Here is a 23,795-nt window from a genome sequence, read left to right as displayed (position 1 = left end):
TTTTAACATGGCCGTTTATTCGCCTCTAATGTGCAAATGGCCAAGTATGTGTGACAGATCATGTGTCGCGGGTTGTGTGTGAGATATATGATGGCTACACCAATGCTGACAGTAATTACAGAAGGCCGCACCACAGAGAGGCCTGGGGCTGGCCGAGGAACAAGTTATTATAACATCTAATACATAACCAAATGTCAGCCGTGTCTGCAGCCTTTTGCTGCTAGCAGTGCGATATAAATCTACGTGGAGAGTGAAGCTGTAAGTGCTCGTGATGCATGGCTCAATGTGTGAAATTTTTTTTTGAGCGTGAAGATTAGAAATGTGGGCTTGCGGTGCTTTTGCAGTTTGCACACTGTTCCTTATACTGCGTCAGCGGGTGCATGGCTGAGCGTGTGCTGTATATCAGTCTGTTTGTGAATGTGTGCCAGGGATAATGTGGCATCTCCACAACTGGAATTCCTCTCACACCACACTCCACAAGAGACTCTCTGTCTTTCTCTGCTTCTGTAGGAACTGAATGTTATTTGTTTTCTAGCTCCTGCTGGTCAATGACCACCTCCTAAGCACGCGCCTAGCTTTTGATTACATTTATCAAAGTTTCAAAGACAAAAAAACACATTAAAATCCAGTAACAGTGCCAAATCTGTTGGCTGCGACAACAGGTGAGAGCGTTTAGATAGAGAGGCGAAGCAGAGATAGACCCATAAAATCTTTATTGAGCCCCACTGGCTACTGTCTTGTTATCACTGGAGCTGTACAGTAAATTCAAAGCTACTCTATCTCTGCATGGGAGTGTGTGAGCTTGAATGTGCATGCATGCCCGTGTTCATGTGTGTGTATTTGCATCTTATAAACCTTGAAGTGAGTGCCATAAAACTGAGCTTGAGGTGAAACTGCAGGGGATAATTGTGTGTTCAGAGCACACATGGTCATTAATAACATTGAGGCTGAGCTTACTTTTACTGTATCTCGCTCAGAGGCTAACATATGGCAGAGCGGCTGAGTGGACATAACAGGATGCTCAAGAGGATTTAATAGACAGCCCGGTGTCCTGCGTGCAAGGAGGGCCTGTGCTCTGTGATTTGTAAGGATATTTGCCACCAGTAGGGGGTGCCACTGTGTCCCATTTTACTGCCTAATTCTCAGACAGAGGGACCTGGGAGAGAATACAGAGAGGAAGCAGCATTTTGAAAGTGGGGTGAGAAGTGAAAGAAGAGATGGCAGAACAGACCATGGGAAAGCTACTGACGAGCAGGCACCAGAGACAAAACAGGGCTTTTGTGGCAAAAATCTGATTGAAAACAGCTCGACTACAAGTGATGTCTCAACAGGCTAAACACATGCAGCATGTCTGGGTTGTTTTCAGCGAGTACAGTCGAATCAGATACACCACTAAGGAAGCAGATTGTGTAAACTGCTCCAAGTTTTTTATATTCAAAGATGGCTCACCTTCTCACTTTGATTGGAGCACAAGTGCTTTGACACTGTGGACCACAGGAAGAGTAATTGCTGCCAAGGGAACAGCTAATTAGGATCCATAAACAACAAACCCTGGCCATGTTCATGCCGATCAGGGTTAACCAATTACATATAGCTGTGTTGCAATGAAGTAGATGTAGGGTGCTTTTTTTACACATTAAATGGCTGTAGCTATCTAGAGTATTTCTTAAAGTCAGTCATTTTACTCAGTTACAATAAAATCCATCCACAGTGACACTTAGTTTTACTTAAATATGGCAGACTTTTTAAGTATCTTCACATATTAATATGTAACAATCCAGCAACAGTAAGTGGTAAGAGTAGTGGTTGATTCTGGACCACTCACATGCTCCTTTGTGCCGCATTACATCTAATGCAGAGCACCAATACACAGCGAGCTGACCAGTCGAATGTATGACACACTGGACATTAGCTGTCAGCCTGGCACTGCCACGCTGACAGCAACACAGCTGCCAGCCGAGTCTCATGACCTCCATCCACAGCCAGACCAACACATCTCCACTGTCTGCACCTGTGGGCTCGCTCGCTCTCGCAAACAAGCAAACAAACAAACACACACTTTATACCGCGCTCTTGTTGTTTTCAAGCCTGGCTGTGAACGGCGTTTTAACAAAGGTGCAGTTTACTCTTCTCCCGTGGCCATTTCTCTTTCAAACACGCATCCCTGCCTGCAAATACAACATGTAAATAAAGCGAATGCATTTGCAAACAAACTTTGTTTACTGACAACAGTTTTAGGAAGTGTCCCCATGCTCATGTGGTAACATCCTTTATACAATCGTGTGTTCTCGCTCCTCCTGAAGCTGATAATGTAAAACATTCAATATATTGTCTTTGTACTGTTTTCAATTGATTGTATGTCCAAAAGGATTAGCAAGTTATCACATGCTGCTTTATTTATGTTTCACGCAGCGTTCTGGCTTTTTTGGATTGGGGTTGCATGCACCAAGCTCACACCACTGAGGACTGACGCTGGCGTTTCACACAGTGCTGCTCATACCTCTGGAAGCTCGCTTACATCCAAAACAACATCTGTCCTTTCAGTCGCGCCTGATTAAAACACCCTGGAATGTCAGTTCACACACACACACAGAATAGTGTAACACAATCACCTACCACATGGCCACGGAGGCGTACGCTGCGTGGAGAATCTGGGAATCCGGGGCTTAGCGGAAATATGCTTTGTTTTCGTATCTGCGTTTCTCGACAGAAAGCACACGGAAGAGACCTGCATTTACCACTGCATCAATAAAGGCACGGCTTTACTACTCACAAATCCCACTCGGAAATGCTTTCATCTGTGGGAGGCACAATATAATTTACCAATTTGCCAACATATACAGGATTCTTCGAGACGAATGTCAGATTCACTTAAATGCAACATGAAGAATGTGAGAAGAGAATTCCAATGAAAATGTTTGGTCTAAATTACAGTCGAGTCAGCAGGTCATGTTGCTTGAGAACCTCAGGAACCTCGAGAACCCCCTGATCTGCTTTCCTCTATCCTCACTGCATCTCAGTGACATTGACAAATATTTTTATATTTCTCTCGGCCATGAATTCCTGCATCACATTGACACCCGCACAGGGTATTGGGTTGCATTCTGTCGGGGCAGGTGCGCAGATTCGCTTTCCTTGACATTGCCCACATATCCAGATTGTTTTTGCTGACACGCCATACACTGCAAGAGCTGTTTGAGAAGTCATATGCACCTCATGCCCCGGGCAGACCTTCATCTCTTTTTCCATTTGATGTTGCTCTCAGTGTTCTCCCCTTTGCCCATGCAGATCACCCCGTGTGTTTATCTCACACTCCTTCAATTGTCTTTCTCTTCCCTTCTCCTCTGTGTCTCTCCCTGGAACCCAGAAGTAATTCCTACATTGATGTTTGAAGTAAACACCTCCCCAGCTTTCAAAAGACTCCAGTGTTATGGTTGACCACCCTATGAAAAGTAATACCGAGAGCACACAAACAGCAGGCACCAGGCGTTGATTATTACTCCCTGAAAGCATTGTTTTCAGTGGAAAGACCACTGTGTTGATTTAATTTAATGAGTTGCTTAGCTGGGGGAGGGGACCGAGGAAGCAGTAATTAGTTGTCATGCTAATTGGGCTTGTGTGATAACTCCCACACAAGACTCAGTGGTGTGTGAAGCACGGTGGGGCTGCCCTCTCCGCCTACACTTCACACACACACACAATTTTGTGCACATTGGAAAACACATAAACACGCCTATATGCGCACACAGGGATAAATAAGCATAGCAAATGCTTACATCCAGGCTGGTTCAAAGAAAATGCCAGGGGACCGTCAGGCCTTTGACCCATCCACTAAGCAGAATTAATGATGTGAAAATCTTGATCCCAATTATTCATAAGGAGAAGGTGTGCTGAGAACTCAGCAATGAGGGTTCAGGACATGCGATCCAATTAGGCTTTGGGAAGAAAACCTGCATGTGCTGATTTGAAAAAATGGCGGAGGGTCATAGATCAATGAAGGCATGCTCAATCACCAGACTTTTAGCATTTGATGTCTTCAAAATCCAGAGGATGCATGTGATAAAGGTTATTGTACTGCTACTACATCGATCAGTGTGTAGACTGCAGAGCACATACATGTGTCAGTCTTGTGTGGTCATATATAGCATTCCTTAAGTGCATTGGTGCTGCCCTTGATGTCTGTCCACCATGTTGTTAATCACCCCTGCCAGCACGGTGCATGACTCCCCCAGGGACTATTTTTAAGGCCTGGGGGTCACCGACCTCCAGGAAGGGTCACTCTCACTATCAGGGGAGGTCCAGCCCTGCTTTGCTTTAACGCCCTCCGCATTCTTTTTCTATCTCTGCCTCCTTTTTCTCCTCAACCGCTCCGTCTCCGCTGCCTTTACTTTGCTTCTTCTTAGCTCCACCCCCGCCCATGGTTAGGACTAAATACTGGTAGACTTTGACCTCTGGTGTGGCATTCATTATGAGGTAAACAACCTCTCAGAATCACAAAAATCAACAGTATATCCATATTATTCTCTAAGTATATATTTATCTTTACATAACTTCTATCAGTTTGATGCTAGTTATTATTTGACCAGCTGTAAAATTTCTTCCTCTCCTCCCACACCTTTATCTTCCATCTGCTCCTCCTCCTTATTCTCTCCTCTCCTACCTTGCATCACCACCGCTGTGAGTGTGTTTGGACACGCTGCCTGGGTTTTGCGATAATCTTACTGAGTCATCTTCACTTGAAAATGACACACTGTGATACACGGTAATCCAGGGCAAGTGCATTTAATCTATCGCCATGACAGAAGTTTATTTTCACATTATTTAGCTTGTGGGAGTGTTTGAATGGTTAATGAAAGGACTCTGTGGCAGACCAGTTGATTCAGATGTGAGGTCCATGTAATGCCTACATGTCTGTAGTGACACCTGCAAGAAACACACGCTGATCCCTTTAAGAGGGAACTTGAGGGTGAGATTTTGCCTTGTCCTGGCCTGTTGGAAATTTGCCCCTGCTGTCAATCCCAAACATAAAACAAATTTTTTAAAGGTATACGTCGTGTGTGGGACATCCAGAACCTGCAGGCTTCTGATCGTACTTCCAGTTTGGAAGAGGAGGCTTGTTTTTAACTGATTCATATTGAGCAAATAGTCACACATGTAAATCCTCATACAAATGCTTCCTGTCTCTCATCCACTTCAGAGGTTTTCCTGCTGCGTCCCAAACCTGATGACACAGTGTAATATCCCTCCCATCCCACAGCAACCCAGTGGGATTCGCACAGCAGACGAAGAATTCATGATGAGACAATGAAACTATTAATAATAGACAGAGTAATAGATAGCAGAGGAGATGAAAGAAAGTAGATGAAAGACTGTGAAAGTGTCAAAATAACTTTAATACTTGACATCCATCAAGATATAGTCCCAGTCCTGAGGCTTTCGAGACTGTGTTCAAAGTAACCCATGCTACATGTAGCAATTTATATTCATGACATCATCCTCTCTGTGAAAGAACCCCCTATATATTTTGAGAACCATGAAATAAGTTTAGCTCCCACATCCTACTTTCAGGGCACATTTATGGACACTGTGAATTGTTTGCAGGCGTATCCACCGCATGTTCATATGCTCCAAATTTTGTCCTTATTTCTGACCAAATGTTCACATCTTTTCCAAAAGAGCTGATCAAAGGAGATGACTCTCTTACATGTAATAAATTGGCAATTAGCATGTGGTGAAACAACTAGCGAGCGGCTCTTGTTTCCTCTCGTCTGGCAACGTGACACCTTGATTTGCGGCTCGTGTGAAGACAGAAGGGGAAAGCTGGCGTCTACACACACACACACACACACACACACACACACACACATGCACACACACACACACACACACACACACACACACACACACACACACACACACACACACACACACACACACACACACACCAGCAGTGTTTGATGAGTGTGCACTGAGTCAACAGGCTTCCTCCTCTCCTCATTAACAGTTTGACCCCTCTGTTTAAGTTGGTCCAGGTGGGGTCACACTGTCTTGTATTTGGGTAAGGGGGGTTTTGGCAGGAAGAGTGTTGGCGCGCATAGAGTGGTGAGTATGAGTGTGTGTGTGTGTGTGTGTGTGTGTGTGTGTGTGTGTGTGTGTGTGTGTGTGTGTGTGTGTGTGTCAGTAGTGGGGGGTTGCTTCCAACACCCTTTTTTTAGCTGGGTGGTGCCTCAGGAAACACAACGTGGTCACCATTCTTTAGAGAGAGAAAGACTGATGGACAGTGCAATGATGTAATGGCAGCATGGACACACACACACACACACACACACACACACACAGGCACACCAGCAGTCCTACGGCTTGCTGCTGCTGACACCGAGGTTACAGATGTGAGGTCTGCAGCGGAGACCCCCGGGTTGTCGACTCGCCAGCCAACAAAGCTGCTCTTGTGTGAGCGTGTGTTCTGTGTGTTTAGACTGTAAGCAGGATACTGTTGAGCCGCTGCCGCTCGCCCACAGCCTGTAAAAGCCATTCTTCACCTACACACACTTTGAACCATGATACTGTGTACATAGAGGAATGGCCAGTGCCAACAGAGTGTAGAGACTTGCATAATAAGGTTGAATTTCTGGTGCAGCTGCAACCGCTTCGGTCCAGACTAGAATATCACGTCAAATATCGAATGGATTACTGTGATTTTGGTCGTTGCTATTCATGGTTCCCAGAGGATGAACCCCACTGGCTTCAGAGATCCTGACTGTTCCTCTAGCGCCACCATGATATTGACATTTTTGGGCATTTTATACCTATATTGGAGTATTGGATGAATACTGTGAAATTTTGTACGGGTCTCTAGAGGATAATTTGTGAAAATGCTGATCCCCTGACCTTTTCTCAAGTGCCATGATTGGTTCATTTCTGTGGAGCCACTGCTTCTTGCCAAATACTCGTAGTGATCACCTAGACTATGCTGCAAGAATGCAAATACATCCGTGAAACGTTTGGGAGCCTTTTGCCTCCTGCATAATCCACAGTAGGCCATATCACATATCCCCTTACACTATAGGTGAAACTGTAGCTTCAGGGATTATTGTGTAACTGATCACCTTTTACGTGGTTACAGAAAGGAATGCGGGTTAATGTTTCTTCTGCTCTGCTCTTTTGCCTCCGGCTATGTCACTTTTAAATGCATGTTCTTGGTGCATGTGGCTTTGTGGGCTGATCCGGTAACTGGCAGGTGAAGCAGCGTTTTCGAACTCGCTTGAAAGCACAGGGAAGGGAGCTGAGTGAGGAGCTGTGATTTAAAATGCTCGGTCTCACTCTCCGTCGCGCTCTATCTCTGGTCCTCCTGGCATCTGTCACAAGACCTGGCAGCTGTTGCTCGCTCTGAGAAAATGTGCTCCTGACAACAACAGGGAGAATCAGAGATAGAGTCTCTGGACTTCTTCATTACAATGGACTAGCCTGCTGGGGTGAGCGCAACAAAGGCTGATCAGACAAGATAGCTGTGCAATTTCACGCTTGTACATAACGTGTTTCTTTTTATCCTGCTTGTATTCAAAGGAGATCTGCAGCACAGAGATCATTGCTTGTTATGTTGTGTACAAACTTCATATGTTTGTGTGTGGCCATCCTGAGCTAAAATGACTGAAATGAATTAGTAACAGTCAAAATTTTCTGGTTTTTTGTGTGTGTTATTGTCTGGCATTTCATCCAGATTTATGCCAGGCAAAGGGCAAAGCGTGCGTCACCCCCTTAAATCACTTTTCCCATGCGCTTTTTTGTTTTTCATTCAATTGTGTGGAGAATGTGCTTTGTTCACAGTCCCTATTCAATGCTGGCTGGAGAGACATATTGGTGGAAAGCCGTGTCAGCATGAGATAAAAAGTTTTCTTGGCTGTGAAAAAAAATCCCTTAAATGAACTGTACTCCTATAATGGCTTTTAGAGAATATAGTGGTGTCAATAATATAATAAACTCATCATTTAAAAGGTTCATAGGAGACATAAAAATATATAAAAATCATCTTTAAGTTGGGTCTGGTGCAAACTCACCACTGAGTACAGCAGATGTTCGATCATAGGAATCATGTTCAGGGTTAAAACAAACAGTGTCATAAGGTCAAAGGCTGTTACTCAAAGAAATACAACTTATGATATGAATAACATCTCATATGACTATCACTGATTATTGGAATATCAGAGTTTCGTCAGTGTGGGTTAATTCCTGGCCATTGTGCTTCTGACAAGTGTTTTTTTTTCCTCTCTGCTGTAATGTTTTGTTGGGAGGAGTGTGTGAGAGAAAGAGAGAGAGACGGCGGGTGAAGAGAGGGGGAGGCGCAGTGTTTGGAGGATTTTGCTCTGAGCTCCGGGCGTTCTCTCACTCGATTTTTTTAATGGAAATAAGCTTATGTGTGCGCGCTCCACTGGTCTAGACAGTTTTCTGTCACTCATCAAAGAATTCCAACAACTTTTCGAAAACTTTTGGCCCACTTGGACGACTTCTCCCCCCCCCCCCCCCCCCCCGGTGCGGTGTTTGGTTTATGCCCGGGCACGGATCCGTGCGGTGCGGACTCCGAAGCAGGGAACACCCCGCTCGGAAGTTTTCAGACGAATGACCTGTGGTGGGTCCTCACAACTCAAGGCCGCCTCGCTTTTCTTTTGCGCTTTTTCCTTATTTGACTTCGACGCACGAGTTGTCGCGGGAGTTTTGTAAACATGCCAGGGCGCAATTTACGCACTAAACTTCGGATCGTGCCAAACAATGTTGGAGCATTTCACCGGTGCGTCAAGGGCAACTTTCTCTAGGAGCAGCCTTGGCACCGACGTCTCGTTTATTGCTTGCGATCAGGCCCCTGCCTGTGGGCTTTGATTCGAGCTTTGCGCCAGATTTGTCTGACTGAACACAAAATATTCTAACATTATGGAAGGTGATCAGGGGACCGGTGCGCCTTCTGAGGAGCCCCAGGCAGAGAGCGCCGCCGCGTCCGACAGCTTTTCCCAACTGTGGACGGACGTCATGGGGATGCTGGTAAGTTTTGGGGGAGGGGTGACACGATCATAAGCTGACATCATAGACTCACAGCTAACTGAGAGTTTTCACCCGCATCCACTAAGCTGGTGCTGATTTGCCGAATGGCTGATTGTGTAGCCACCTAGTCGGTGCATGCAAATCACGCATCAAAACAAGCCGTGAGCGTCCTTACAGGCCCAGAGTTTCAAACGCACCAGCGCCGTGCGTTGTGCTGTGTGGTTCAGGTGCTTTAGCTGCAGTGGGCTGCCAGAGACGAATTCATACTGTTAAGTCGGTCGGATCATTGCAAACAGGAATCGAATGAGAGGATGGTATGTTACGCATTGACAGATTAACCCTTTGTACCGTGTGTGTGTGTGTGTGTGTGTGTGTGTGTGTGTGTGTGTGTGTGTGTGTGTGTGTGTGTTCTGCCATACTCTCTGTGGCTGTTGTGCATTTAGTGTGTTTTCATACTACATTGTTTCCTTTGGAAATAGCTCATTTACGTGTTGCTGCTCGGCCAGAGGCTCTAATTTTTCTCCAAGTTAAACATGATTCTGTGCCCGAGGCCTCCATCAGAGATGCGTGTGTGTTGTTGACCGGATGATAACAGAACCAAACCTGAAACGAGAAATGCCTCGAGATCGCTGCTAGATCACTAGATCCCAAACACATGCGCTTAAATTTGATTTTTCACAGTGTTTCAGCCTCTGAGAGGTTTTGAGTGCCCTGTTACTTTTGCAAACTGCTGTTATCTCACTCCAGGGTGGGATTTACCCTCCTTTACATGTTAGTGTCTTAAATGCAGATACTGTGTATTGTAGTCACACACATTTCTTCTGCACTGCTCTTTTGTTTGTCTGCCAGAGCAGCCTTGAGTTTACAGGCCATGGGATCTGATTGATCTGCTGACCAAATGTGTTGCAGTCACTTCCAGTCTGCTTGAAGACAGAGGTGTTAATTTGGTTTAGTCTGGCACTGAAAATGTGAATGGTGTGTAATTGCGGGAGTGTGTGTGTGAGTGCGTGTGTGCGTGCTTGCTTGGGTGTTTGTGTGTGCGGTAGGAGGGGGAGGCTGTCCTGCCCTGTGACACCGGGTGGGAGACCTGGCTCCCGGCCAGGCAATTTATCCAGATTTATTGCTCTCAAGGCAAATGTCTGCAAGGCTTTGTCCATCTTTGACGTTTTTCCCCTTGAGCTGAAACACACACACACACACACACACACACACACACACACACACACACACACACACACACACACACACACACACACAGCAGAAACAAACTTTTTGAATTCTTTTACTCTTCACAATTATGTGTCACATACACCCATCTCCATTACTTATGGCCAATCACGATAATCCTTTAAACTTTTCAAGTTTTTGCTGGTTGATAGAAGATGCATCAACATGCTGGAGGTTATGAACTTATTGCAAAGTTAAATATCAAACTATCCTGCCAGTAAACATCCTGCAGCACCCTCTTAACTGATTTCAAAACCATTCGCCATCGTGCCAGCAGACACAGCACGCTCTCATATAATTTCAAAATCACTGACCTCAGCCTCTGTTGGCATCTTGTTCCACGTTCTGGATCATTTTACATGTTTACGTCTTGAGTCTCAAGAAGGCTTGGATAGCTATGACCATCTTATTTTCCGACTAAACGATTAGAAGGGTGAAACTATGGAATTTGACTGGTCTTCTTGTCATATGAGATCTGACTAGAGCTAACCGGTCGACAGCCACGATAAAGCATGATTTTTTTTGTTGGTAGCAATTCTCTGAGAGTGGATGGATTTTTGATGATGAGTTGTTTGAGTTGATGGCAGCTTGCAGCCATAAATTATCTAAACATAATGGTTTCCAGTAAAACATGATGTCATTTCTTTTCAGTATTCCTGCGCTTATGAGTAACTCAATAAGATTATATTTTCGCTGCTTTAAAAAGGTAGATGTATTTCTCAACTTATTGGCTTTAATAGGATGCAGTTACTACACTCGCAGAAACAGAAGTCCCTTAAATTGCCCTTTATAATGAACTTTATTCCTAACAATGTGCTCAGGCTCCGGTCTTCAAACACTCTATGAGATGAATATCCTGGGCACAATGAACACCATAATGCAGAATGGATCTGCCATATATAACCATTGCTGTATGACATTCAATGCCTTTTGTTTTGCTCAGGAGCCTATATGGGAATGCCCTTTAAAATTTGGATTCGCTCCAAGCCTTGTTGACCCGACTTGACTCACTGTTGCAAATGTGCTTGGTCTTGGCTCCCCTCACGTGAGAACAGGCCTACATACTTGTGCAGATTGACATCTACTCTGATAAAGATCTAGTCAACATGCTTAATGTATGTCTTTGACTCATTACGATATGTTTCGGCACACATGCCAAACCCGAGCACTGCTCTTAACTCTCAAATGACAGCGCAGTGGAGCATTAAAAGAGCCAGCGGCAAAGAGTTCATCCACATAATGTCATCTACATTTGAACCATCAAAACAAGTTTTTGTCATGTTTTGACTCTAAATCAAAGGGAACTCCGGCCTGCAGTACTTTTCTGAGGGGCCTGGGTCTTTGAGGTTAACCATACACAGCAGCCTGTTGTGGAATGTGTTTAATAAGAATACCTAAGTAAGCCAGTCATTTATTTGTGGTTGAAGCCGAGTAAATATCCCTTGAGCTAATTAAGAGTCAAAGGCAGTTAAGGAGGGTATGGTGCAGAAGCTATAGCTGTTCCAAGTGGTTGGATTTACAGATGTCTGAATGGGGATTTGCCTCTAGTCCCACCCCACTCCTGGAGACATGAGGGTTTTTATTCCTCACATCTGAAGTCTCTTTATTGAATGTTAAATGAGCCACATTAAAACTGCCTGACTGGAAGCTGCTATCTGTCTCAGCATGATGTGTAATGTTTCTTGAGGTGTGCATCTGTACAGACTTCAGGATCTCTGTAATAATCCTTTCCAGTTCCTCTCCATTGCACCTCTTTTGGCAAATGCGTGATGAGTCTGTGGAGTTCAGTTATATCCGGAATAACTGCATTTCTCAATTAAATGGAGATGAGAGGCACAAGGGAGATTTTCAGACATGCCTTCGCCCATGGCAAGCTAATTGTGCTCCTTTTCCCAGTCTTGATGATCTGATCACAAACCTAGACGGCTGACAGTCATCCATTCATCCCTCTTTGCTCCTCTGAAAGAAACCTCTTTTACTTCAAAGGTCATCCTGAGCTCAGGCCTTCTGGAAATATTTTACTTGTCTGCAGGGAATCCTTTTCTGTTTGAAGAGAGTTTTGTGGTGTTTCATGCAACCTGGGTGGGAGTTTGTCCATTTGGAAAACACTGGTTATGTCCCAGACAGTGCTTCATCTGTAAACCTAAGGATTGGATACATACTCTCGAGACGTGATTATTGATTGTGTCTGGGAAACATATGGTTAGATGAGGAGATCCTATGTGCCTACTCCCACGTAGCACTTCATACAGAGTGGCAACATATGCTTCAGTCCTTTTTCTGCCAAACCATGGTTAGCTTGAGCACTTGTAATGCTCTAACACAGTCTACCATAGCCTATTTTTTTCTATTGTCAACTCCTCCTTTGCTCCCCCTCCATGACTGGTTTCATTATTGAGGTCACACAGAGATCTGGCAGGTTTCCTCTGCTGGGATGGCAGAGCACTGTTCTGCTCAAGCCACGGATATCCTCAGGAAGGCCTCTAAAAGGGGTGGGCTGTGCCCCCTGGCCTCACCTTCCTTGAGAGTTTTCCCCCATCGCATCTTATTGCCAATGCTCCATCTTTTAGCCAGACTTCTCCTGGCTCCGGATTTTGTGAAATTCTCCAGTACATCCAACATTCTTCAGAACTACTGTAGATGGGTGATGCAATATGGCACATGTGCAGCACCCTCTTGTGTTTTCATCCAACTGTCTTCACTTATCTTTTTCCAGATTTCTCATATCTGACTTGGTTTATCTTTCTGGGCTGCAGCACAGTGACGCTACTGTTCCAGTGCAGTAAAAAGAAACAGGGATGGTCAGCACTTTGCTGTTGGAGGAGCTGGGGGAACTGGATGGATGGAGGCCTGGGTGGAGCGAAGGATGGATTACGTGCTGTTTCTTTTATGATGATTCGAGTGGGGACTGTTGGACAGGCAATCTGTTGCGGGTTGGGTTCAGGATGGTGTATCCATGACTCAGGGTGAATGTGCAGTTCTATTGGTTCTCTTCTTGATGAAACATTAGTACGATGCAACACAATGCAAGTCAGTGGCAATTTCAACCTGCCTGCCTGGGGTTGCGTCGAAAGTGGAAGCGATCATACTACTGACGTTCTAACGTTGCATCAGATGCTTGGCTCTATTGTAAACTATTGTCATTGTTCTTTACCCCAGAGAAGGAGCAGTCACAAGGGCAGCCCTGTAACAATAGTTAATACCTCGTACACTACCATTCAACCTCTACATAACTAAGCCCCTGTATGATGGCACAAAAGACTTACCAGAATAAACATGTAGCCCAGGGCTTATGGCTTTTAGCCTTTTTGAATCGTTCTCTATGGTTGTAACGAACAAGCACTTCCTCTGGGAGACTTTGCAACATCTAACACGAGGTGGAAAACATGAATTGAGCGTAAACTGATCGCGAGATTAGCTGTGCGCCTTGGCAGCGATTCCTAAGCACGCAAGGAGACCTAAGTTATCAGTACCTTGCATGCCGGCTGTGGAATTTTTTAATAACTTTGCAAGAGATTGGTTTAATGGCGTGCCATTCAGATTTTCTGTCGTGAAGAAATTGTCACTTCAGCTATGGACTGCACGTTCTCCTGCAGTGTGTTTATCTGAAATACTAGAAATAGCAGCTTGTTACTTAACTCAAAGTGTTGGTATGAGAAATGTAAAAATGCAGTGGAGGTGTAATCCTCAGGAAATGTTTTTCACCAGGTTTATCCCAAAAAGAAAGAAAAATATTCAGTATATAGACACATTAGAGCAACCACTTTTAATAAACTGGTCAAGTCAATGACACTTTAGAAATTATATGTAAAATATGCCGTAATACTATGGTTTATCCGTGATTGCTACTGCAAAAGCAGACCCCCGGTGTGTGTGAGTGGCGACAATGGCTGCATTATACTGACTTACTGAATGTCTGAAGAGACAAACCTCTGTGGTAGTGAGATTGCCAGGGATGCCATGGCTAAGTGAGCAGCTACTGGACCGTCATGCTGCTTGTATTCTCATGTGTGCAGCTTTCGTGAGCATGTAGATTTATAGTCCAACGCTAAAGATCAGGATATTTGGTATTCCATGAGAGACAAGCGGTGAAATAAATGTATATGTTGGAATTGTGGCATGGATGCTAATCATCTCCACCCCTCCAGCACAGTCTTGAGTACCAATCATATCGTGCATTACTGAAATATCTATCCACTGTGGTGCAATACCAGTAATTTGTGTTTTGATGGTGGAACAACATGGCAGCCACTAACTCCCAGTGATTAGGGCTTTTAAGCAGACTAGTACTTCTCACAAGTGTCTTCCACAGCGAGCCTCTCCAGCAGTATTCCATAACATTTCAAAACAATTTGTTTTTGGTTAAGTGCAAAGTCTTGGAACAGAAGTGGCACGCAACACTGTTTTTGTTCAACGAGATCTGACAAATTTCAGCTGCACATTGGGAGTCAACAGTAAATAACACATATGGGTTCTGAACTGTAAATACACACAAACTCGCTCCCACGCTCTTGCTTGGGTGTTTTTTTTTGTTTGTTTGACTATTGTTGCTTTTGTTCGGGTCAAAACTGGGAGTTGGCCTCCCTCACATTCAGGGTGGAGATGTAGTTACGTCAGCTGCAACATTGTTAGACTCCATTTGAAACATACCTCGGCGAAATTAGATGTGTTAATCACGCTGCTTAATTCATTTCAAAGGATATTTTTAGAGTGAGAATTGTTTAAGAGTTATTAGTTAGCTTAATGTGCCAACGCACAGAGAGCCACGCATGCTTTCCAGGTCAGACAAGCTGTGGGGGATTTAAGACTCGTCCATAGAATCGCTTTCATAGATGTTGATTTTTTTTCTTCCCAGACTCCAGATGTTTTATACTCCTCTCACCCCACAGCTGCCTCAGTCAGTATCCCACAAATCATCCCTTGTCCAGCCTCAGCGCCCACCCCCCTGCCCCTGTTTCCAAACTGGATTTGAGGACCACTGTCAGATCCCTCCACCTCCACTCCCACGTTGACAGATTCTCTCTGAAAAGCACTTGTTTTCATGTATGGTGTCACAGTGGATATACATAACTGAGCATATGCAGTATCACTTTACAAGGTGGTGGTGGAGGTGGGGTGCCTGGATCAGCTGTGTTTGACCCTCATGAGGCCCTGCCACTGGAGTATTGGAGGAATCCCAGTAATCTACGCACACACATATGCTGGCAGGCACGTGGAGGCATGCAGTCACATTAGTCAGACAACAGCAAAGCATGTACAGCTTTACCTGTCCGCAGCTGAGGTTTACATCCAGTGTTTGTCGTGGGAGTGGGAGCAGAAAAATGGCAAAGTTTAATGAGTTACATTGCTGCTGTGAACCAAGTAATCTCTCACTGTTAACGCCAGCTGGAGTCTCTCAGTCAATCAAGAGTTTATCAGGACAGGGTTTATTCTTATCTTCTGGATGTGACAACTAGATCCACACAGTGACGACATGTCACGGTGATTAAAACATCTTGGAGTTCTGTAATGAGAGCGTGCTTTCAGTCAATGTGAGGAATGAAGGGAAAAGCATGTGTGTGCTCGGGGAGTGTTCCCACTGGGAATCTCAGTCATCTCGAACAATATGTCTGGCCAAAACGGGATTTCTCAAGTAATTAGAGTGGGAGGATAGATCGCAGCCAGCAAAACTGGACTTTTGAGATGGAACATTAGTGTTTGTTAGTGATGTTGTGCTCAAAGCACAATCAGTCAGTACCCTTTCATAACTCTGTTCACTGAGCTGTGTTGTATATGATTGGCCTGCATCAGTTTGTTTTGGTCCAATGTTTTTGAAATCTCCTGCATGCATGTGTGTGCATGCTAATGTGTGTTCACAAGAGTCCTATGCCCCTGTGTGTGTGTGTGTGTGTGTGTGTGTGTGTGTGTGTGTGTGTGTGTGTGTGTGTGTGTGTGTGTGTGTGTGTGTGTGTGTGTGTGTGTGTGGGGCACACTCCCTCACAGTGATCCATTCATTTGTGGCCTGGCACCCAGATAGGCAGTCCGGTTGAGAAAGACAGAGACTGAGAGAGACTGTTCGGACCCTGCACAGTGACTCAATGCTAGCTGTCTGCCTGGCACAGATTAGATCAACACTGATGAATATTCAACAGTTGGCCATCACTGCCAGAATGGCCTACATTTTCACCAAGGCAAGAGATGGGAGTCAGTCTTCTCTCCCACATTGTACAAAAGAGATTGCTCTACATCCTGCAGACATTCTCAAGGGCTTCGTTAAAGGAATAAATTAATCATTCCAGTCTTATGGAGCATGAAAAGTTAGGTAGACTACTGCACTGACAACAACCCAGATCCTTCGTTTTCAATGCAGACTCATGGAACAGCAGCTGATCCCAGCTGGCTTTGTTGTTTTCAGGATATATGCCCCTTGGGTTAACAGTTTGTATTTGCCGACTCATTTTCATAGAGCTCAAGACTGAACTTAGAGGCCAGCCTTCAACATTATATCCAAAGAGTGCGCTGCGATATAAGGTCTTTGCTGTTTGGAGCACGGCTTCCTCCCTCAACCCTAAACACATGCCTTCCACACAAAGACAGGAACTGTGCCGATCTAAACTACGGCTAACCGGAAGAGTGTGTTTGGTTTGGAGATCTGTGAATGTCTGAGGAGGTAAAGGGCATCCTTGATATGAGCCTTGACAAAGACAAAAACCCAGGATCATACCATGGCTGGCCATGAATGGGACTTGATAAGAATGAATAAAAAGCAAAAATATTCACACTTTTATTGAGAGGTATTTTTAGGTGTTTCTGTTTGTGTGGAGTGTGAGTAATCCTTGCATTTTGCTACCATCCTCTGTCAAATAAACAAAATATTGGTGAGCTCATTAACTCTGTGAAGCAGTGTTGGAATGGTGATGTGTGAGTCATTATGTTTGTATCCCCGTGCCACCCCCAGGTTAACTCAAATGAATGCCTGTAGGTACCTCTTATGTGCCAGTAATTATAAGTGTATGTGACAGTAGTTTCATAAAGCTGTGCTTAAGGAAAATAGAGGGGGTGTGCTCATCAACCTCTCTAGAAGTTGATGAATCAGCAACATCAACAAATGAATTTAGTTTCTCTTTTGTTTTTATGTCAAGTTTTTATGTGTTTGACTGTTTGAATAACAGGTTGTCCAAATTGAGTTTTTGCAATGACAGCATTTTTGTTTCCCCCTGTAGAATTCGATTATTGACTTTCCTTACTCAGGATGTTGCAGTTCCTGGGCTAAACCATTCCCTCTCTTCCTCTCTCCAGGATGGTTCTCTGGGTAACATAGATGACCTTGCCCAGGAGTACTCTGAGTACTACAACACCTGTTTCAGTGACGTCAGTGACCGGATGGAGGAGCTACGCAAAAGACGAGTCTCCCAAGAGCTTGATATGGTGAGTACATACGAACACAAAACTCTCTCTCATGCGCACACACACACAGTGTTTCCATCACTTCAGAGGACATAACACTGACTTAGATTCATTTCCTGGAGACTTACCCTAAACATAACCACAACTTAACTAACCTTAACCCTAACCTTTACTTAAACCTAACCTTGCCCTACCTACTTTCCCACAGTCCACACAGTGTAACTGTTGAAACAGATTAATGTCCCCACAACATGACTAATACACATCCATTCTCACACACAAACACCCGCATGGTTTCAACTAAAACAGCTGTCAGCCGCAACATTTCTCACTCTCTACTCAGTTTGCATGCTTTTAAATTGCTTTGGACAAATGATCGTTTTTGTTTTTTTGCAAATCCTTTAATAATGACCCTAAAAATCCCCCTTTTAGAATACTCTCATAGCTGTACAGAGTGTAATTTCCACAATATTAGCCAACAACCTGGCAAGAAACAATGGTGAGGGAACAGCCACGAATATGTGGTAAGGTTTAAGACTTTGCTCAAAGGCAGTGGGCCTTTTTCTGGACGTGAATGCAGTGGTGTTCTGGAAGTCCATGGGAGGGTTTTGGGGTCCCTTTCACAAGGAAATAGGGTAGTGGGGCACCCCTTTGGTTGCCAAGCTGCACACAGATGTATAAAGGAATGCTGCTGGTGCTGTTGCAGAGGGCCTAGCTCTGTGCAGCACACCACCCAGTTGGTCCACAAATTTAAGACAACCATTGAGTGTTATGCTAACTTCATAATTGCTGTGCGACTTATTCATGGTGAATTTATTGTTTGTTATTGGCTATTTTTCTGACTTCCACAAGCTGCTACTCTACAGCTCGAAAGTAAAACGTCCAACTTAAATAAAATTAGGGAGAGTTCAGTTCTCCCTCCACTGATTTTGCCCACACTGATATCATGTTACCTCAACCTGTCTTATTTTAACCCCTGTCCAAATTGTCTTCGCTCATATATTTTTGTCTGTCATTACTGGTTTTCCAGTTAAATAGGAGGCCTTTTCTTCTCAAAGGCAGCCATGTGGTTTTGGTTGGGCTGACAGGTATGGCTTAGATGGATAGCTGATTTATCGTGCTCCTCCTTTTAATGACTGCAGGCAGACATCCTGCTCTCACAGCTCTGAGGAGAGGGATTGGAACACATAAAATGTCATAGCTGTAAATATGTAGATACATTTTGCAACCAATCGTAGGTTAAGTGTTCTCTCTGTGTGGCCATCATGTGCAGTTTTTCATCAGAAATGTGGATTACCCCTGGACATTTTATCGTTTGGGAAGGTTTCATCCTGAGGAGATAAAACAGGGGAAGGGGAAGCAATCAGATTTTGCAGCCCGTGTGTAAGAAGAGAGGAAAAGAGCTGACTGGGCCCCGAGCCTGAAGCCCAGCACAGGAGGAGGATAAGGATGTGAACAGAGGAAGACGAAGGGAGGGAGGATGAGGGGAATGGAGACTGTGAGAGCCTGCAGCTGTCCTGCCACTCTGCAAAGTTTGGCACCAAAATATAGGAGAAGAGGGGAGAAAACACATGAAAGAGAGAATATGGGTCAGACAACACCTTATTGAGAGCTCTCAAAGGTCCAGTATCGACCCACGCTCTACGGATTGAACTTTGCCTCACATTTCAGTGCAGTCCTTTTCTAAAATTAGGTTTGGGGAATATTCAAGTCTAGTGCATCCTTTTCTATATCAAGCTAACATGGGTAAGAGTCGGTTAAGACAATATTCCTACTCTTCTTTTGTAATATTGTAACGGTACAGTATTGCTAAAGAGTATCAATGGCCGGCTTTCTTTCCAGCTTTATCCTTTCGCTGGCCTGCATAGCTTCATAAACTCAAAGGTTGTGGCGCAGTATCTATAAAACAGAAAGAAGATCATGTAGTACACTGTGGAAGTAATACACAAGAGGAGACAAGGAGACAGACAGGAAGAAGAGACTAAGATGAACTGAGAATAAGGCCAGTGGAATGGACACCCAGGCAGAAAGAGAACAGTGAATGACTATTGTGTCTTGTGAAGTGTGTCCAGAAATCAGTGGCTGCAAGCCAACGCCATACAGCCGCCTCCCTTAGGAGCAATAGCAGATGGTTAGAGAAGGTCACGATGTCCAAGAGCCACGGTAATGGGGAGACATTTAGTAAGTGGCACTCCTGAGGGACTTGGCCTTTAGGGAAAGACCTGTCACTTGTAAAGGGTACAGGATGGTGGGTGATGCAGTCATGTCTGGACAAGGCCCACTCCCTCTCCAGTCATTGTCTTTTTTTTTTGTGACTATGCCAAATTTATGGTCCAGTTCTTTTCTATTTTTGACTGGTAACTTGAATGATCTCACACATCTCCCACTGCAACCTTTTTGGGACCAAGAAGGTTACTCAGTCACTGCAAATCAGCTTTGGTCAGGAGGCATGCGACTTAAGGGGTAAAGGTCACCTTAGCTTTGACCTTAGCTGGTCTTCACACTCAGAATACAAGAGGAGGCAGAGGTCAAGATAAAGGAGGTGCTGGACAAGGGCAAGCGTGGTGCCATAAAAAGAGCAGCCAAAGGTAAAAAATATGATGATCGTCTGATTCAGAGTCTATATACGTTAAGTTTGTCTGCTGACGGCACATTTTTATTTTCTAAAATTCCCATCAGAAAGCCCCGGTATCTACAGTTCAGCTGTGGTCAGCATGGTGGCATCGAAAAGAAAGAAGAAGTGCTGTTATTTAGGTTTCTGTTCTCCAAAACGCTCTCAGTTTGACTTTTAGTCCAGCAAGTGTTACTGACCTTTTCTGAATGGTAAGCCTTTGGTTTCTGTTGGCCTTGTTTGGCTCATTTCTTGAGAAATGTCCTTGCAACACTAACAGTTTTGCAAAAATGTGTGGAGCCCGAACATTTGTGTTTGTTTTCACTTGCACAACGTGTCCGCCAGCTCTTGAGGGGCCAGCTTTGAGGGGCCTCTCAGTTAACAAAGTGATGGCTCTCTGTTGTGGTCAAAACGTGGAGCTCTCCCTATTAGGAGCTGATGATAGAGGCTCTCTCAGAGATGACTATCAATGTACCCATTTCCTGTCTGGTCTCTGCTGAGTTGTTCCTCTGCATCTTTATGTTAGTTTTATGACTGGCAGGGACAAAAAGGGTTAAATAAACATCCCCCTTTGGGAATGTGACCTATGGATTAGTGCTACCATGCACAGTTTCCCAGCGCTCCTATAGTCACTGGGAGTATGGAAGGCTGTCACTGAGATGCTGACTTGGTGATGCTTAAAGCTTATTGGTGGTTTTATTGTATCAGAAATAATTGACCAAAATCACAAAACGGTAAATAACTTACATGGATGCACTTCACTTCATCAACATACTCTTATAAGCAGAGAGCTATGGATTTCAGATCCATCCTTTTAAGCAGGCCTGTGTTTTGGCAAATTGCAGGTGTAATTGCTGTTGATGTAATTTGTATAATTACGTCTATAATCTTCCTTGTCTCTTCCTATTTAACAAATTACAAAAACATCACAGAATGATTCGGCTCATTGGAATAACATTGTGTCCTATTTTATATGCAGATAAGTCAGTGTTTACAGGCATATCATTTAATTTACAGAGAATAGACGTTTTTGCATTGCTTGTATTTCATTGTCCTTTTCAGCTCTTAATCTTGGTCTTTAAGTTTTGCAGGGATGCTCCTTTTTCAAGATAAGCTACCTGTCTTTTACAGATGGCTTAGAGGGGTGTAGTTTTCTACTCACCTTGAACTACAATTTCCTTTTTGTCTGCCTGTGATTCATGTGTGGCCCTTCTTAAAAAAAGATATCTTAGAAATCAAGATGGGTGGGTCAGCAAGCTTGAATTGAGAGCCCAAAGAGAAATGTGTGCTATCTATAAATCTATCTTGTCTTTGACACTGTAGTGGCTACAGATAGTGAGAGCAAAAACATTGACAGGGACGCTACGTGAGGGATCCCCTGGGCCTGCAGAGACTGGTTGGTTGGGTAGATAATCATGTATAGCCGACAGGAGGAAAACATCAGACTAGATATTAGCATGTTTCTAAAACCACAGCGATGGAGCAGATGAAGTACATCAAATAAAAATCAAGTATAAATCAATTTTGGGATTTGTGGTTGTGGGGCCAACCGTTTTAACACATTTCTGCATGCTGTAAACCATGATGAGACATTGCAACAGTATCTGTGGTAATATTTTAGAGTCATTGGAAGTCATAGATTAACAAGGAGGTCTTGAAGATTAAATCCTTTGATGCTTTGGCCAAAATCCCTCAATAGCTGGTCTTGCTGTTGACTTCATCATCAAAACATTTTTGACAAAAGAACGCCTCAGCTGGCGTCACATTGATCTGCTAGCCTCAGGAATGCTCTGTAATGGTTTTCTAGCTGAGCAGTTTGACAGTTGAGGGTCAAGACTCAAGTACAGACTTGTTTTGTTTTGCCATGAGGTGAGGAACAGCGCGGTTAATGTGCCAATGCCTGCGTGAAGTTCGTTCTTCAAAGTGGGTCAGTTCATCTGGGTTAAAACTACAGTGTGGAAGAATTCTGCTGCTTATTTGTCCTCTCCGCCTTCAGGCTTATGCCCACAAACGCCGTAACTCAACATGCTCAACCAGCAGCCTTTGTTTCCGTGAGATTACTTTCAAATGATGTTGGCATACCTCCATTATTGGCACAACCCTTGTGGAAAGCAAGTGGTATATTTGTAATTTCATTATATGATTTATTAGTCAGCGTCGGGGCATCGTGACTCTGTCGCTGGAATGCGTAATAACTCTGGTATTTGCATGGAAATACCAAAACAATGATGATCCACGGGGCTGTGTACACTGTAGAAGCACGCAGGCCTGTGCTGCAAGTATGCACGTTCACACACATGCACACGCTCACAAGTCTCCTGGAAAGGAAGTGGATAGAAGTGTTACAGAGTGTGCTGATGGCTTCATGTTTCTTGTAAATGAATTTAACCGTGGAGCAGCTCAGAGGTGGCACGGCACACTGCTTTACACTGTCCAGAGATTTTAGATGCTTGTATTCGAGTCATGTGCGCGTCTGCAGGTCTGTGCACAAGATCTTCCAAACGAGCCGGTTCTGCAGGCTTGCGCTGAGCAATACAGGTCCCATCTTTTCAGGCTTGCATCAGCCTTTCCCGTTGGTGCCTGTCTCTCCACGTGTGCAGTCTTACCTTGCAACCTGGTACTCGCCCGCCCAGATTTACCCAGCCATGCCAGCTGGCTTACCTCCACTAAGCCAACTGGTCTCTCTGGTTTTGCCGCATATCCGCCTACTTTTGCCCCCGACTTTGGCAGTAACTCCACTTTGAGAACTTTGGTGGGCTTTGCAGTCGTGCTTGGACTAAACTGCTGCTGTTTCACATTCATCTATATTTCTGTTCTTTACCTCTGGTAAACAGTCTGGTCCTGTTGTAGCAAAATGTAGCTGTACTTTCTGGGTCAATGATGGAGAGCAACGCGGTGCTGGGAATTACAGTCACTTTTACTGGAGCTTTCGATGCATCTGTGTGCGCAATGATGTGTGTGTGTGTCCAAGCAGCTGGGTTGAGACTTTTCAGATGCTAGTTTCCCTGTCTACAGACATCGTGATCCTCATTAGCTGGAGCTCTCCCTCATATGCTCCTTTACTGCTCTCTCTCTCTCTCTTAACTTAACTCAATTCAGTCACGCTCAAGCAATCAGAGTCTTGCATTTGCGTCGCAGTTGCTCACACACACACACACACACACACACACACACACACACACACACACACACACACACACACACACACACACACACACACACACACACACACACACACAGTGGACTGTGCACGCACAATAACCCTGTGGACATCTGGCGAGAAAACACATGCACATTCACACGCATATAGCACATGTCATTTCAGGGTAAGTAGGGCAGTATCTCAAGCTGATGCTGGCAAGTTCATGTAAAGGATAGCACACCCCCTCTGGGAGCGTGTTGTGAGATCTAAGCCTCACACACACACACACGTACAGACACCCCCTCAAAAATCCATCAATTCGGTATTCTCTTTAAGAAACTGTGCCAGTTACGCTGGCAACTTTTTCCACCGATCGCCTTTGCTTCTGTTAGCGATGCA

General features: G+C 44.4%; 1 protein-coding gene across 7 annotated transcripts in view; it reads left to right on the top strand.

Moving 5' to 3' along the window:
• Window positions 1-23,795, top strand: part of sash1a (SAM and SH3 domain containing 1a) — a 166,309-nt gene that overhangs the window by 106,422 nt on the left and 36,092 nt on the right. For 4 of the 7 annotated variants that reach the window (XM_070986904.1, XM_070986899.1, XM_070986903.1 and 1 more), the window contains exon 2: window positions 17,536-17,664. In XM_070986904.1, the coding sequence (XP_070843005.1) occupies window positions 17,536-17,664 (129 nt within the window). Of the gene's footprint in view, window positions 1-8,340; window positions 9,031-17,535; window positions 17,665-23,795 lie in introns of those variants that run through there. The other 3 variants (XM_070986905.1, XM_070986900.1, XM_070986901.1) reach the window with 2 other exon arrangements.

Source organism: Chaetodon trifascialis, chromosome 19 (assembly GCF_039877785.1).
Source record: "Chaetodon trifascialis isolate fChaTrf1 chromosome 19, fChaTrf1.hap1, whole genome shotgun sequence".
Classification (NCBI taxonomy): Eukaryota; Metazoa; Chordata; class Actinopteri; order Chaetodontiformes; family Chaetodontidae; genus Chaetodon; species Chaetodon trifascialis.
This window is presented reverse-complemented; position numbering and strand designations above follow the sequence as displayed.